The following is a 15,291-nucleotide window of genomic DNA, read 5'->3' on the forward strand; positions in this document are numbered from 1 at the left end:
CGGGGCTATTCCGTCTATCTCGAGGCTGTGTTCCGTTGCCATGTGCGCCGGGCCTATTACACCTCGTGGCCGCACCACCGATGTTCGCCGCCCGTCTTGTGGTAGGTTACGTGGTCACCCCCTAAGCATGCGGGCGCTCTCGTAAACGGACCTGGAAGAGAAACCGATAGCGTACACCAAGGACTCGAGCTCACCTGAAGGTGTTGCCTACGCTCCTGTGTCACCGGGCACAATCATTTCAGTGATGGGGTTGTGATAACTGAGCAACTAAGTTTAGGTCAGCCCGGCCCATCAGGTCTCTCGTTGTGTCCCACCCCCCACTTGCCCTTCCGAGATGGTGGGTATGAACGTAGCCGCACGAGGTATGCGCCGTACCTACAGGAACGGAAACACCTGCAGTAGGGCAAACGCAACGCACTTTTGACAGCTGAGCCTAGGATCCAAGGAACGATGTCAGATTTTAGACCTGAGCCACGAACGAGTAAATGAGCGAGTGAACGCACGAACTAGCAACTTGGTTATACGGAGGATCAGCGCTGCGCGAGTGAGGCAAAACCTCCGCTGCCGTTCAAGTTCAGCTTTCCAGCTTGTTCACCATCTGTCGCAATTTATCTCCCTTTTTTGTTGCTATTCTATTTTCTGAGCAAACAGCTAGTTTTGTATCGAAAAACGTCTTGTTGCGCCATGGCTTGTGGATTGTGAGTAATCGGTTGTTGCCCCGTGGTATAACAGTCAGCCTCGCCCGTGAGCCTCAAGGTCAGCACGAGATAGGTTTTGCGCAGCCTGGTCCGCCGACCGAGGACTTATCTTGAGTCAAATCGAGTCCTATTCAGTTTTCTATCTTGCTCTTTTAACAGCTGTGTCTTCCGCATAACGTTGACTCTCGTCGTTGCCCTGCCTGTTTCATTTCACCAGCGATTCAACTTGCTTCAACCACCACAGCGAACAACTCCAACAAACAAGCTAGCCATAGAGCCTTCAATCAACTCAACAAACTCAACTTCAACAACCCTCACACCTTTCTCTCCACTCTAGGCCTTTTGAGACACCTTCCCGAAACAACCCCAATTCCAATACCAACCCATCTCTAAACCACAACCAAGGGCCAAAGAACCCCCGACAACCCAACCCACCCGACCACCCAACACCCGACAACCCAACCACCCAACACCCAACACCCAACAACCCGAGGGAAAGAAAAATAATAAGTGAGGGGAAGAAGAAATGTGCCGCTACTACGCCCACCAACACGCCTGCCGGCATACCGTGCTCGCCTTAGCCGCCCTCTGCGGGCCAGCTTCCTTAATCCAAAACCCGTGTGGCGAGCGTGAGATTTGGCAGACTATCACGCTCTCGGAGGCGTGTGAGGATTGTCGGGCTGTTGTTGTTGTTCCTAGCAGTTATGGGCAGGGGAGATATAAATACTGAGGGGTTGGGTACTTAGTGGGATAGGGGAGGGTGAAATGGGTTAATAGGGGTGAGTTGGAAGGCATGAGGCTAGGGGCTGGAAGGGGTGAGTGATGGGTATCTGGTACGGTACTGCCGATGGGGTTGTGGACCTTGGATTGGTTGGGGGTCGGATCATGGAGAAAGGATCATTAGGGGTTATGAAGTTTCTGGTTATGCTATAGAATGGGGAATGGTGTTAGGGTTAGTTGGCATGTACCTTTCCTTTGTCTGTATTATCTGATGGTTGGGGGGGCAAGTCGTTGGTCATAGGTTACGGTCGGTTATGTTAAAGGTTGTTATGAGGGGGGTGGCTACGGGTATTGGGTTCAAGGTTCTATTTGTATCGGGCATGGGGGTTTAATTACTTTTTCCCAGGCCGTCATGTTCTGTATTCAGTAGGGTAGGGTCTCATTATTATTAAGCTTAGACTATCATCTCACGACTCGGAACATTTAACAAGGGTTGAATTAACGTCAGCTGTAGCAACAATACCGACTGGACTTGCATCCTGTGCTGAATCTGACATGTTCGACCTCCCATGTGCCCCGAACCCCCTTTACTCCCCCCATTGTATAAACCCAACCGGTCCGTCTACACAGTATAAAAACCCCGACCCGGTCCGGTCATCATCGTCATTATACATCCAACTAGAGATCTTGATATCAACCCAAAAAAGCACCGCAAACTCCCCCAGCGCCTGCCCATGTTTTTACACACCATTCCCCGACACTCGTAAAGCCGGACTACTCTCCTTCCTCTCACTACTCCCACTACTAATAACACTACTACTCCCACTACTCCCACTCCCTCTAATCCCCGGAACGGGACTACTCCCACTCCCTCTAATCCCCGGAACGGGACTCCGACTCGCTATTAACCCAGCCGAACCACCACTCCCCTTCTTCCGCCTTGCCCCGACCCCCATGACCTGCTGCAGCGGCACCTGCAGACCCTCGCTCGCTAGCGCATCCGACCCGCCACCATCAAAATACTCATGTCCCACGCTCACCACCTTGACGACATCTCCTAGGCCGACGGCCACACTCGTCGCGCCAAGACGGGCCATGGGCCCCAGCTCAGAGATCATTAGATGTGAGTGCAAGCCTGTGGTGTCTCGGTCGTCGTTGTCAAGCGACCGGGACTCGAACTCGAATTTGGTGTTGGGGCGGAGGTTGAAGACCCACGCTTCCCAGCTGGGCGTGGGGAGCGGTTGGTTCGCGAGGGCACCGTTTGTTGAGGCAGAGGCTGAAGAGCTGGGGGATCGTTTGCGGAGTCCGCTGGCCGGGGATGGGGTTGAGGCGCGGGGAGTGCAGGGGCTTCGCTTTTTATGGACCCCGACGATGCTGCCCAGCGGGAGGGCTTCCCAGACACCCGGGTTGGGAATGCGCCGAGTTGTCTCCTTCCAGGTTTGGGCAGACGGGTCTTCGGTTGGTGTGTTGGGAGATGTACTGTTGTTTTTGGCGTCTTCGGTGAGGCAGCTGTGAACGATTAGGTCGCCATCCTCAGCGCTATTATAGCACAGTGTGAGTGCTGGCGACCCCGATTGATGTCCCCGGTTTAATGAGATTTGCTTCAGCGACCGCGGTTGCATCGTTTCTGTCTGAAATGTGTGGATGACTGTTGACGAGGGCAGGTCGACGAGGTCAACACTTTGGGATCGGCCGATCAGGAACTGGGACAAAGTAGGAATCGGGACTAGACAATGGACATCTTTGGCCCCCGACTCTCCGTGGAGTTTCATCTCCGAGGAGATCCATTCGCCGCTCTGGTATCGGACAATGTGTATGCAGCCTCTACGAGAAGCCGTAAGGATGGAGACTGGGGCGGTCTGTTTCTGTTGTGGGTTATCTATCATTTTAGCTGTTAGCGGAATACAGAACCATGGGCTGTTATGATGCTCAGGTCTAATAGCTTACACTTTTCTGCAAAAGACACCGCCCAGACTAGAGGTGTTTTGCAAATCACAAAGCCCCGAGCCGCCATTCCATCCAGTTGTATCTCCACAGCCAAGCCATTCTTCTTGACTAGGACTAGTGAGGGTGTTGAACCTTGGTTTCTCGCGGTAAAGAACGCGGTTTCTGGCCTGTGGCCGCCCAGTTCGACGTTTTGGTTCCCGACCCACTGCTGGTGCTCGATATCCCACACGAAAACCTTCTGCCACGAGATCAACGCCAGCCACCTGGCGCTGTCATCGAGGGCCATGCTCAGCACGGGGAACGGATTTGCCAGTGGTACGTCGGCGTCAGACAGGACCCGGGTTCGGGAACTAGACGGCACATCCCAGATCTGAATATTGCGGTCGAGACCGGCGGAGACCAGGTGGCCATTGGGCGATGCCGTCAGCATAGCGACGTCGAGGGTATGCCCTTTTACCAAAGACCGGACAGACAGTAAGGGCTCGTCATCGGGATGATTGGGATCCTCGTCTCCTCCGAATCGGCCTTTGATCAGAAAATGGGTAAAGAGGCGTAGTGCTAACAGCACAGTGATCAGTGATACCATGAACAGGGGAATTTGGTGGTGAATAAAGTCGTAGATGGCAGGCAGAAACAAAGGTTCTTTTGTGTCCGGGTTGCGGTTAGCTCCCTTCATGACAAACACCACAGGATCGTAGACGCGAGCCACGTAGCTATGGGCGGTGGCCGGCTTAATGACCTTGATGACCTCCCGGGCCGTCTCGTGGTCCTGCAGACGAAGCCAGGAGGGCGGGCTCCTGGCCTGATGAATGTCGACCAAGAGTGACGAACCCGAGGCGTGAGTGCCTGCTCTCCACGAGAGGGTGAGGAGCTGGTTCAGCCACGGGCGGCTGCCCTCCGGGGCGTAGTGGGCTTGCGCAATGAAGACGAAGCCGACGGCAACAATTGTGCTCGCAATCCTAGTCGACATAGTCGTATCGCCCCAACGAATGGGGTACATGCGGCTGAGCCAGGACTGTTTGGGTGGATCGCCGTATGTGTGTTTCTTCTTCTTCTGCAACGACGCCTTTTCTAGTTCAATGAGTTCTCTTTGCCGGACATCGACGCTGATGACGGTAAGGAAGAAGGTGGACAGATAGAAGAAATCGAAAAATGTGGCAATGGCGGCGAAGGTGCAGAAGGCTGAGACGCCGTCGGCCGTGACCTTGGATAGACCATACAGAACAAGTATATTTTGAACACGGTTAGCGATGGCAATATGGGCCGTTGCGCCAAAGGCATCACCTATCCTGTCGCTGAGGTTGATGGTGGACGATGTGATAATAACAGCGTTGATCAAGCGGAACGAATTCTCTAGGCTGATGGCAAGGACCACGAGAGGGTAGGCATAGTGGGGAACGCGGGACAAATCGATCTCGAGGATGGCGCAGACGGTAAAACTGGAGAGGATCGAGCCCACGATCTGAGCGATGATGGTGATGGTCAGGCCGACTCTCGACTTGATGGCGCGCAACTTGGATAGGCGCAAGGCCAAGTGGGATAGGGTCAAGGAATAGGCCAGCGTCAGCATCACCCAGTCATATGATGACATGGGCTGAAACCGGAAGAGATAGAGCTGATTCGAGGCGCTCTCTCCCCCGGGTGGGATGGTGTCCCATTTGGCGTCCGGCCTTTTGCTTCTAGCTTGAGCCTCAACCTTCCTTGTCCACTGCCTCCCCACGGGAGAGTCTGCGAGGTGCAGTAAGGTAATGACGACGGCATCCGCAGCAACAAGTCGGCGCTCTTCGAATCGCTTCCCGCTGAACACGATCGAGTGGCGCAGAGTGGTATTGACAAGAGTTGACTGGGCCTTGCGTTCGTTGACGGTAGCGACAAGGCTAGGGTCGGCTGCAATCTTTGCGGCGGACCCGTCCCAGTACTGCAAGGCGGAGTGGAAGAACCAGGACTGACTTGTTAGTCCATTGGTGATGTGGAATGCGTCTCGTTGTTCGCGATCGAGGTTGACGTTCGGTTCGAGGTCTGTCGGCCAACCATGGAAGTTTTCACGGGGCCTAAAGTTGGTTGTAGGCCCTAGTATTTCATCCTGCAATTCTAGAGCACCCTGGAGGACGTCCGGCTCGAGCGCTTTCATGTAGCTCCCATGCACCCAGATCGAGCGCATGATCACATCGGGTTCAACATTGGCCCCGTCCCTCAGTGGTTGGGCGTCCGTCCAGACATGGTGGGGGAGATGTGAAACACCGTTCGTGATATTGGTGGCGTCGGTGGTGTAGAGAAACGGAAACATATAGAGAAAGAAAAACATGACTGCGCCCGACAAGGGCAACACAATCTTGACATGATGGGTAGCCCAAATGCCGTAGCGTGAGAATAGCTTCCGAAGAGGATGTGAAGGAGAAAGGACAGGAGCCTCGGTCGTGCTACAATGAGTTAACCCCAGCCCGATAATGTAGAAACACAGTACGAAAAAGAAAGGCCGGATAAGCACAATTCAACAACACGCCACGCACCCTCTAAGCGGATAAAGAATATACCACAGCATGATAGCTGGGCGCCGCGGGCTACCGCGTGTAACCCCGTGAAGCTATTTTCTTACGAGCCCTAAGAGACGCACTGGTGGCGAAAGAAAGTGTACACCGTTGGACTCGTAATTCTCCGATAATCTCGGACGGGCACATCCGAGTCAGCAGGTAGTAGTAGTTAAGATTCGTGGTGCCGGCTTGAGGGAGAAAAAAAGGGGGTAAAAAGGAGTTATGTGAATCGGCGCATTGTGTAAATCGTCGACGGCGTTCGTGCCGGGTATTGTTGTGTCGAGTATTATCGCTGATATTGTAAATAGGTGTTCACCCACGAGCAGGGCAGTGTTTGTCTTTGAGCACGAATAAACATTAAAAGTTAAAAATATAAATGATACAAGACAGTTGTTGGTCGAGAATTCACGCAGCGCTCACTCAGATGCGGCGTGTCGCGTGTATTTTGTCTATACTTGGCGATGTAAAGGCCGGACTCCGGTTGCTGGATGATGGACCGGTCCGACATGAGCCAGACCTGGGTATGTTTAAATGTCGTGCGTCCGAGATAAGGGAATAGCGCAGAAGATCCAGAGCCGCCCACTAAACTCCCATCAATCGACCGAGTTGGAATTCGCCTGGGTTGAATGATCCTGAGAAGGCCGAGCTACTAGGACGGGTTGCTCCGGATTCGTGACGTAGGTTGACAGGATGGTTGAGCCTCGAGTTCGATACTTGACACAAGGGGCTGGATGCAAAGGTTGGTTGTCGATTTGGATTCTGCCTGTCCGTGTGAGAGTTGAATGTGTACGCCGAGTTAGCGGAGCCTGTGAGGGCAACTGCCTCTAAGATCCTGATGAGGAAACTCCCCAAAGGCCAGGAGCCCAAATCGAAGCAACTGCAGTGGCACAATGGCAGGCAGAGCTTGGCTAGAAGGCCCAGAGCCTTGTGGGGACGGCTGTTTCAAGGATGCTTTGGCCGCCTGGGGGGCTTCAGATCGGCGTTCTCATGGGGGATCGGGAAACTTCAAAGATTTGAGGAAGGACGGCGAAGAGACGAGGAAAAATGTATAGGATTTTTCGCAGTGGACATGGGATCGAACACCGTAAACGCGGATTTCAGCTGGGCACCGTTAGAAAACTTTTGAGGCAAGAGCGATGGGCGCTTTGGCTAGTGAAAAACAGGGGGCGAAACGGATGTGCCTTGATGATGCGCTGAGTGAACCAGAATTATGGCCCGTGCCACAGCATTTCACCCCCACAACCGGGCACGCATTTTCACGGCTACACTACATGCAGTTAGTAAACCAAGTAATTACAGTAAGTACGAAATCTCAAGTAGACATTTTCATGTGCTGATGAGCACGACATATCAACCACCAGCTCGGAAGATCATTTATCGCCGCGTCGAGAGAATGGATGAGCCCAAAAGTACAGATCCCATTGCAGAGCTCATTACAAGGTATCATGACCTCACTGGCAATGAAATCGAGGAGCTTAGAGAGGAGCCAAGCCCGCTCCAGTTTATGAGATATGTCGCCAGGAACGTGCCCTTCGTCTTAAGAGGGGGTGCACGAAGTTGGTACGCCACTCGGTCATGGTCGGTTGACAAGCTGAAGGAGAGTTTGGGCGACCAGCCGGTGAATATTGCCGTCACAGCAGCAGGGTAGATTATTTTTATTTTTATTTTATTTTTGGTGGTCAAAGATTCCCCCAAGAAACTTAATACCCCCCTTTTACCCACCTTACCTCAGGTCCATATCCAATACTAACCCTCACAGCAACGCCGACGCCCCAACCTCATACACCCACCCCGACGGCACCACCTCTCTCGTCCTCGCCAAACCCCACGAAGAACCCCAGCCCTTCAGCACCTTCATCGACTACCTCATCGCCCAAGAACACCAACAAACAACAGATCCCACCCAACCACCGCGACCACCACCCACGGAAATCCGCTACGCCCAAACCCAAGACAACAACCTCCAACACGAATACGTCCTCCTCTCCGGCGGCGTCCCACCAGACATCCCCTGGGCGCGCATCGCCCTCCAACTCCGCAAACCAGACGCCACCAACCTGTGGATCGGCAACTCCCACTCTGTGACTGCGCTGCACCACGACAACTACGAGAACATCTACGCGCAGATCGCTGGGCGCAAGCACTTTGTTCTGCTGCCGCCGGCGTGTGTGGCGGGCGTGAATGAGCAGATGTTGCCGCTGGCGACATATGTTAGGAAGGAAGGGGAAGGGGGTGGGTTTGAGTTGGTTATTGATCGGGATGAGGATCGTGGGGGGGTATCGACGAGTGTGCCCTGGGCGATCTGGGACCCGGACCGGCCGATGGAGAATGCTACGGCGTATTCGTCGCTGGTTGAGCCTATGCGGGTGACGCTCGAACCGGGGGATATGTTGTATCTGCCTGCGTTGTGGTAAGTAAATTCCGCTATTCCGCTATTCCCGCTGTTGATGTTTCGGGGTTGAAAGAGCCCGGGGTGAACTGACGATGGGTTGGGTTACACGATAGGTACCATAAGGTCTCACAGAGCTGCTCACCTGAGGGGGTGTGCATTGCTGTCAATTACTGGTGAGGATACCTCTTTCTTGCCGTTTTGCCTCCTATTTTTAACACACAAGGGCCTAATATCTTGGACTGAGTAGGTATGATATGGAGTATCACGGATCACTGTACCCATTGGCGGAATTTGCCAGGTCAATAGCACACAAAGAACGGTTGACCACATTTTCCCGGTCAGCGGGAATAACGGAAGAACCCGACGAGACGAAGCTAGAGAGCAACAAACGAAGAGTAACACCGATACCAAACCCGCCATCTTGAGGCCGGTTTTCAAGTAACCAATAATAAACACGGGTAAATTCGACGTGACCTCCCGTCTGGCATGCAATTCTCGTAATTATAAACACTTGTTCGCTGCCCATCTCATTACCCTACTTCTTCTTCGCCACCCTCTTGAGCGCGCGCATTTCCTTCTTCATGCGCGGGTCCACCATCTTGTACCGCCCCTTAACACCCTTGGGACGGCCCGAGAGCCCACGGTTCAGACCCTGAGCCTTGACCACCTTGACAGGCGCCTTTCTCTTCTTGCGTCCCGCCGCGGACATGAGCTTGGCGATGCTGGTCGCCTTTTCCTTCTCCGACATGCCCTGTACGTTTTGGTCAGTACACAAATAAAACTCCATGGTGGGTAGTAGATCGGATAGATGGAAAATGTAGAACAAACCTCGTCACCAGCTAGCAAATCAGCCTTCTTCTTGAGCTTCTCCAGCTTCTGCGCCTGCTTGAACTTCTTGCGCGCGCGCGCCTCGGCAACCTTCTTGATGGGCCGGGCGTTGTAGGCCCGCAGCTTCTCCTTGATGGCCAAGGCGGCCTCCTTGGTGATGGGCTTGTGCGGCTTGTCGTGCCGGCCCTCGTCGTCGAGGAACCAGTCCGGCAGGCCGTCGCGGTCTTTGAAGGCGTGTTTGTTGTACCCTTCGTCGATGATGTCGTGGGTTGTCTTTTCGCCGCGCGCTAGTTGGTGGGCTAGTGTCATGGCTTCGGCGGTGATGATGTCGATGTCTGGAAAGGTGTTAGTGGGTTGGGAAATGATGGTGATGGTTGGTTTAAGGGGGTGGGAGAAACGTACTCGGCCGACTGTCTTTGGTCTTCTTCTCTGTTTCCTCCCAGTCATCTTCCTCCTCTTCCGCGCGCTTCACCACTTCAAACCCATTCTTCTTTTCTTTCTGCGTGGACTTCTTCTCCTTGCGCATCCTCTTCTGTTCCTCAATACTTGGGAGTTCGTCATCAGACTCCTCAATCTCAGCCTCAGCCTCAGCTTCGACTTCAACCTCAGACTCCTCATCAACATCCATCGCATCAGGCTCACTCTCCTCTTCCTCTTCATCTGGAACATCCAGCAGCCCAGGAATAGTCTGGAAAATGTCCTGGCTAAAGAACCCCCGAGCGCGCTTCGAAAGACCCGGTTCATCCGAAGGCGTATTGTCAAGATCCCGAAGGAGCTTATTAACAGCCCCATCACCATCCTCCGAATCCGAATCCTCATCTCCGCTCTCTACTTCCAGCGCATCCTCATCATCATCGTCATCGTCATCACTACCCCCCTTCTCATCCCCCGACACGCCCTCCCATTCATCATCCCCATGCTCTTTCCTAGCCTTCTTCGCGCGGTACTTAGCGTCGGAGGCGGCTTTCCGTTCCCGGTAATCGTCATACAGGTTATCCAGCTCACGCTCGAGCTGGTCAGCCTCCTCGTCGCTTTCATCGTCGGTTTCGCCGGACGAGCCGATGCCGGAGTCGCGGTCTTTCTTGGCGGCGTCCGCTTCGAGGACCTTGGTCATCTTGCCCTTGGCTATCTTGCGCAGCGCATCGGTCTGGTCGATGGCTTTGAGCCGGAACATGGAGTCTCCGCCGCGGGGCCCTTCTTGCTCCATACCGATGTCCATGGGCGCCGTCATGTTCATTTGCATGCGCACGATTTCCTTTTGCTTCTTCTCGTTGTCTTTCCGGCGCTCCTTCTTTTTCTTGGACGATTCCTTGTCCTTGATCTTTTGAAGCTCTTCCTGGATCCTGAGTTCTTCGTCCATGTTCTCGACCTGGGCCACCTCTTCCACTAGCGGGGTCTTGGAAGCCTTCTTGGTTGGGAACCCGAAGATCTCCCGGACTCTCAGACGCCATTTTAGGAGCAGCTTGAACTCTTTCCTCCCCAGCACTTTCAGATCGGCACAGCAGAGGCGGATTTCTTCGGTTGTTTCGGGTAGCTTGTCGAGGGCGGCCAGGGCTACGTCGCCGTTTTTTGGTTGCTCAAAGGTAAGCCGGTTGTACTGTCCGAGGATGGCGATGGGGTCTGTCGTTTGGATGAATTCGCTCGCGGCAATCTCCTTGTATTGTGTGTCTGTCCAATGTTAGCATCACGATCTGAGAAAGCATGGGTAGGTAAGGAGAAACGTACAGTCTCCCTCTTCATAACCGTCTCTCTTCCGCTTCTTGATCTCTGGATTGTACACCTTCGCCTCATTGTTCGGCGTGGGGTCGGCAAGATCTTCGAAGACGGACCGGGGATCGAGCAGGCGGGGGTCGATGCGCTTGGGGGCTTTGAAGCCGCGGCAGACGACGAAGATTTCAGCCGAGACATTACGGGACGAAGGCGGCTTGGTCGCATCGACTTTTGTGAAGAGCTGGTTGAGCACCCAAAGCAGAGAGTTGTAGTCCTTGGATCGGAAGACTTTGGTCTGTCGTAGGAATCACAAGATCAGCACTGCCCATTCTCTTTCCATCCTCCCCCTTCCCATCTCCCCCAAACCCCGCCCGGATGTCGACATACCACAAAAGTCCCGCCCTCAATCAAAAACTCAGTGGCCAATTTCAACGAGTGCAGGGCCAGTTCAGCCTGGTTATACGAATCCTGAACCCAGGCGGTACCGACGTTGGGGGCACCGTCGTGGAGCACGCAGTCGGCCTTCCAGGTCTTGATGTGCGTGCGGATGGTGGCGCGGCACTTTTCGGTGGTGATATCGCTCTGGAAGGTGATGACCTTGGGAATCGGCTTGATCGGGGCGAGATCAACACCGATGATGATGCTGTCTTTGGGCATCGTCTCGGCGCATACTTGACACCATGACTATGTACGTCTGTTAGTTAGCAACGGCCATATTTCATTCGATCTCGCATCCCATCCCATCCCATTCGGTAAACGCACCCCTGGCGCCGCGCACAAATCGAGCACGACCTTGCTCTTCTCGAGGAAGCCATATTTCTTGTTGAGCTGGATCAGCTTGAAGGCGGCACGCGCGCGATACCCCTTCTCCTTGGCGAGCTTGTACCACTTGTCGAGACGGCCCTTGCCGTGCTTTTTCTGGATCGCCATGGTGTGGTGCCGGCCGTATTGTCGTGGGCAATGCCGCCCCAGAGTGCTGCTGTTCTGGGTGCGGAAAACTCGAACTCGGCTTCGACAAAGAAAGGCCTTGTTGCGCTGGCTGCGGACGCTGCTGTTTCGCAACTCGAAATTTTTGGCGGAGACTTCGGAGCGATAAGCTGATAAGGTGGAGTTGCTGCTCCGTGCCGTTGAAAGGAGAAGAAGTGGGGTCTGAATAAGCTGCGGCTCAAGCCAGGGGAATTGAACACTCTGATTGGTCGACACGTCGCCGAGGCTGAGGGACGAGCTGATAGGGCGTCCAAGCTCTCAAACCACTCTAAATCCCTGTCGGCGCGTCAAAGTCGTGCAGGTCCGGATACCGCGAAGCGCGTTCTTGGAGGAAATTCCCGGTGGCCCCCGGTGCTGGCCGGGGCTGGGGCCATCTATCAACCCCCGCCTGCCCGCCATCTTCTCGCGTGCTTCGAACCGAGAAACCGACCTGCGCTTGAATTTGAACTTCTCAGCACCTCCATCGTCCCGCCCGACCCAGCTGTACTGTGGTTCATTACTATTGTTCACAGGGCTGCGGAGGGCCACTGTTTCGAGGGTATTTAAACTTCATCGATACGTTTTCTGTTTTCTTTTTTCCTTTTGGGCGGATTCGGCATTCTTCGAGCGTCTACTTCGTGCTTTTTTCTTCATCAACAGCATTTTTCCAGCCATTGGTGTCCTAAAAACTGCTTGACTTCCCCCTCTCGAAAAACGTCGACACCATGGCCGACAACCTACCCCCTTCGTCTCCCACCAGGAAGTCGGCCACCACCAGCGTCAACTCTAACTCCAACCCCAACCTCCTATCTCCCCCCCGACCAGTCAGCCGCGGCAAGGAGCGAAGAAACCCGTCAATCACACCTAGGAAGTTCCGACGCTTCTTCACGCCCCGATCCCGCATCTCCGCCCAGCCCACCGCGGCCCGCAAAGCCCTCTGCGATCTCACCGCCCCGGCCCTGAACCGCTACCAGACGCCGTCCAGCCCGCTCAAGCCCATCTCGGAGGAGGAGCTCCAGGACAGCGGCCACCACGAGCACCGCGGCAAGCGGCGCAAGTTCAACCATCTGACGACCACGCCTGAGAAGCAGACTACGGCGTATTTTCCGTCTCCTCTGCAGTCGTCGCCTTTGCTTCCGACTCCGGATTTGCACCCCGGTTGGGGTAGTAGTCCCCTTCGTTCGCTGCAGTCGCGTCGGGCTTTGCAGGATGGTGGTGGTGGTGTGTACCGGGATGAGGACGTGTCTGAGGATGAGGAGGAGGAGGAGGGTGAGGCGGATGAGGAATTGGTGAAGGCGCCGGTGCCATTGACGGCCCCTGTACCGCTGCATCATCGGGGATTGGGTGCTCAGCTGGTTCAGAGAATGACGGGTGCTATGCGCTTTGCTAGTGAGAGGGCACTGGAGTGTCCCGTTGCCGGTAAGCACCCGAGTTTTACTCATCTATCTGTTTCAGTTGGGCTCTTCGTTTCTAACCACCGTGCGTAGACTGGAGGACTGAGACGGCCGATTTCCAGAGCCGGCCGCAGGATGTTCACTATTCGTCTAGCCATGAAGAGGCTGCTCGGGCGATCCCTTTCTGCACGACTGCTTGCCACAGTAAGTTATAGGTTATAGGTTAGCCCATTGCTTAGAACTCATTAGGCTAACTAGGCCTAGACAACAGCTTGGTCGCTGTGGGAGATGAAGAGGGCTATGTCCGCCTGCTGGACTCGAACAAGGACTTCTCCAAGATCCACCTGTCCTTCAAGGCCCACGGGAATGCCATCATCGACATGGCTTTTTCCGAGGACGACCGTCTTCTGGCCACTGCATCGGGGGACCAAACCGGCAGAGTGATTGACATGATGACCCAGAACCCTATTTCCGTCCTCGGACACCACACCGCAGCCCTGAAGCAAGTCCGATTCCAACCCGGCCGAGGCTCCGGGTGTGTTCTCGCCACGTCCGGCCGCGACGGCAGCGTCCAGATCTGGGACCTGCGATGCCGAGGAGGACCGATCCAGAACATCCCGATCGAATCAGAAACCGGCCTGCACCACCGCCTTCCCAAGCCGCCTAACCCGGGCTGTGTGGTCAACAGCATCTACGACGCCCACACTCGCACCACGCGACAGGCCAAGGGGCAGATCTCGGCATCCGGCGCCGGCGGTGACATCGCCCGTATAGGTGAAGTCCCCGGCCGTCTCGGCGAAGTCTCCGTCACAGCCCTTCAGTTCCTCCCTCCCGGCCGAGAACACCTCCTCCTCACCGCCTGCGAAGCCGACGCGAGCGTCAAGCTCTGGGACATCCGCGCCGTCCACACCAGCCGGCACCACAAAGCCGCCACGCCCGTATCCTACACCGCGCCCCCAGCCAGCCACGTCTCCTTCCGCCCCTTCGGCGTCTGCTCCATGGCCCTCGGCGGCGACGGCACGCGCCTCTACGCCCTCTGCAAAGACAACACCGTCTACGCCTACAGCACGGCCCACCTGGTCCTCGGCCACGCCCCCGAACTCACCCCCGCGCCCCCCGGCACCGAACCCCCGCGCCGTCGCCACCACCCGCACGGCAGCGCCCACGAGGGTCTCGGCCCGCTCTACGGCTTCCGCCACCCGCTCTTCCACGCGACCAGCTTCTACGTCAAGGCGGCCATCCGCCCGGCGTCCGACGGCCGCTCCGAGCTTTTGGCTGTGGGCAGCTCTGACGGCGCAGCCGTGCTGTTCCCTACCGATGAACGCTACCTGCGCGATGCCTGGTCATCGTCGGCGGCATACCAGAACGAGACGTACTACGTCGGCACCGAGACCGATAGCGCCGTGCTCCTTGCCCGACCTCGTTCCGGTCTACGCTCTTCTTCCTCCTCAAACACCAACAACCCCACTTCCAATTCAACCAACCTCCCCCCCCTGAGACGCACAACCAGTTTCACCGACCCCCCTTCCCACTCGGGCTCCAACCCCGGCCCAGGCCCGGGCCCCCTCAGCCGACGCGGTACCCCGCTAGTCCGAGGCCACGGGAAAGAAGTCGGCGCGGTGGCCTGGACAGCCGACGGCAAGCTGGTGACGGTGGGGGATGATTTTCTGGTGCGGTGCTGGAGTGAAGACCGGGCGGGTGCGGCGGATTTGCGGTTGGGGGGCGAGACGGAGGGCAGACGGTGGGGGTGTGGGTGGGCGGATGTGGGGGATCGGTGGGAGGGGGATGGGGATGATTGGTAGGTTATCTTTTGATGGATGTGAGTTGGAGTGGTGAAGTGGTTTTATGGGGGAGCTGGGGGTGGGATATGTCGGTTTGGAGGTGAATGGAATAAGGAGTAAGGAATATGGATGAGCGAGTAGGGCTGCAGAGTCAAAAGAAGGGGAGTGGGAGTACGGACTACGAAGAAGGGGGGAAGAGGTCTCTTTGCTTTTACAGTCCGCACGGCGTTCAGGATTCCCTCCATTTGGCTTCATGAAAGCAAACAGCTTGGCGCTTGGGGTTCGGGATTGTCTTTGTCTTTCAGTGGGTTGATTTTTCCCCAC

At 55.5% G+C, this 15,291-nt stretch overlaps 4 protein-coding genes across 4 annotated transcripts; 2 read left to right on the plus strand and 2 right to left on the minus strand.

The window, feature by feature from the left end:
- Positions 1 to 2,158: 2,158 nt before the first annotated feature.
- Positions 2,159 to 5,907, minus strand: C8A04DRAFT_34357 (sterol regulatory element-binding protein cleavage-activating protein; the record flags this gene model as incomplete). Its single annotated transcript, XM_062782803.1, has 5 exons — positions 2,159 to 2,957; positions 2,988 to 3,066; positions 3,100 to 3,297; positions 3,366 to 5,785; positions 5,876 to 5,907. 5 exons carry the CDS (start codon positions 5,905 to 5,907, stop codon positions 2,159 to 2,161), a joined length of 3,528 nt encoding a protein of 1,175 aa, XP_062640525.1.
- A 1,382-nt stretch (positions 5,908 to 7,289) lies between these two features.
- C8A04DRAFT_9180 (cupin-like domain-containing protein) lies at positions 7,290 to 8,713 on the plus strand (the record flags this gene model as incomplete). The annotated part of the gene is made up of 4 exons (XM_062785388.1): positions 7,290 to 7,540; positions 7,656 to 8,306; positions 8,402 to 8,461; positions 8,536 to 8,713. The coding sequence occupies 4 exons, from the start codon at positions 7,290 to 7,292 to the stop codon at positions 8,711 to 8,713; spliced, it is 1,140 nt and encodes a 379-aa protein (XP_062640526.1).
- A 110-nt stretch (positions 8,714 to 8,823) lies between these two features.
- On the minus strand, positions 8,824 to 11,756 carry C8A04DRAFT_24952 (AdoMet-dependent rRNA methyltransferase spb1; the record flags this gene model as incomplete). Its single annotated transcript, XM_062779367.1, has 6 exons — positions 8,824 to 9,039; positions 9,117 to 9,451; positions 9,519 to 10,784; positions 10,842 to 11,121; positions 11,214 to 11,510; positions 11,589 to 11,756. The coding sequence occupies 6 exons, from the start codon at positions 11,754 to 11,756 to the stop codon at positions 8,824 to 8,826; spliced, it is 2,562 nt and encodes an 853-aa protein (XP_062640527.1).
- A 761-nt stretch (positions 11,757 to 12,517) lies between these two features.
- C8A04DRAFT_34360 (WD40-repeat-containing domain protein) lies at positions 12,518 to 14,988 on the plus strand (the record flags this gene model as incomplete). The annotated part of the gene is made up of 3 exons (XM_062782804.1): positions 12,518 to 13,211; positions 13,280 to 13,390; positions 13,451 to 14,988. The coding sequence occupies 3 exons, from the start codon at positions 12,518 to 12,520 to the stop codon at positions 14,986 to 14,988; spliced, it is 2,343 nt and encodes a 780-aa protein (XP_062640528.1).
- Positions 14,989 to 15,291: the final 303 nt, after the last annotated feature.

The sequence above is a fragment of the Dichotomopilus funicola genome (genome assembly GCF_033296635.1).
Source record: "Dichotomopilus funicola strain CBS 141.50 unplaced genomic scaffold C8A04scaffold_4, whole genome shotgun sequence".
In the NCBI taxonomy this organism is placed as follows: domain Eukaryota; kingdom Fungi; phylum Ascomycota; class Sordariomycetes; order Sordariales; family Chaetomiaceae; genus Dichotomopilus; species Dichotomopilus funicola.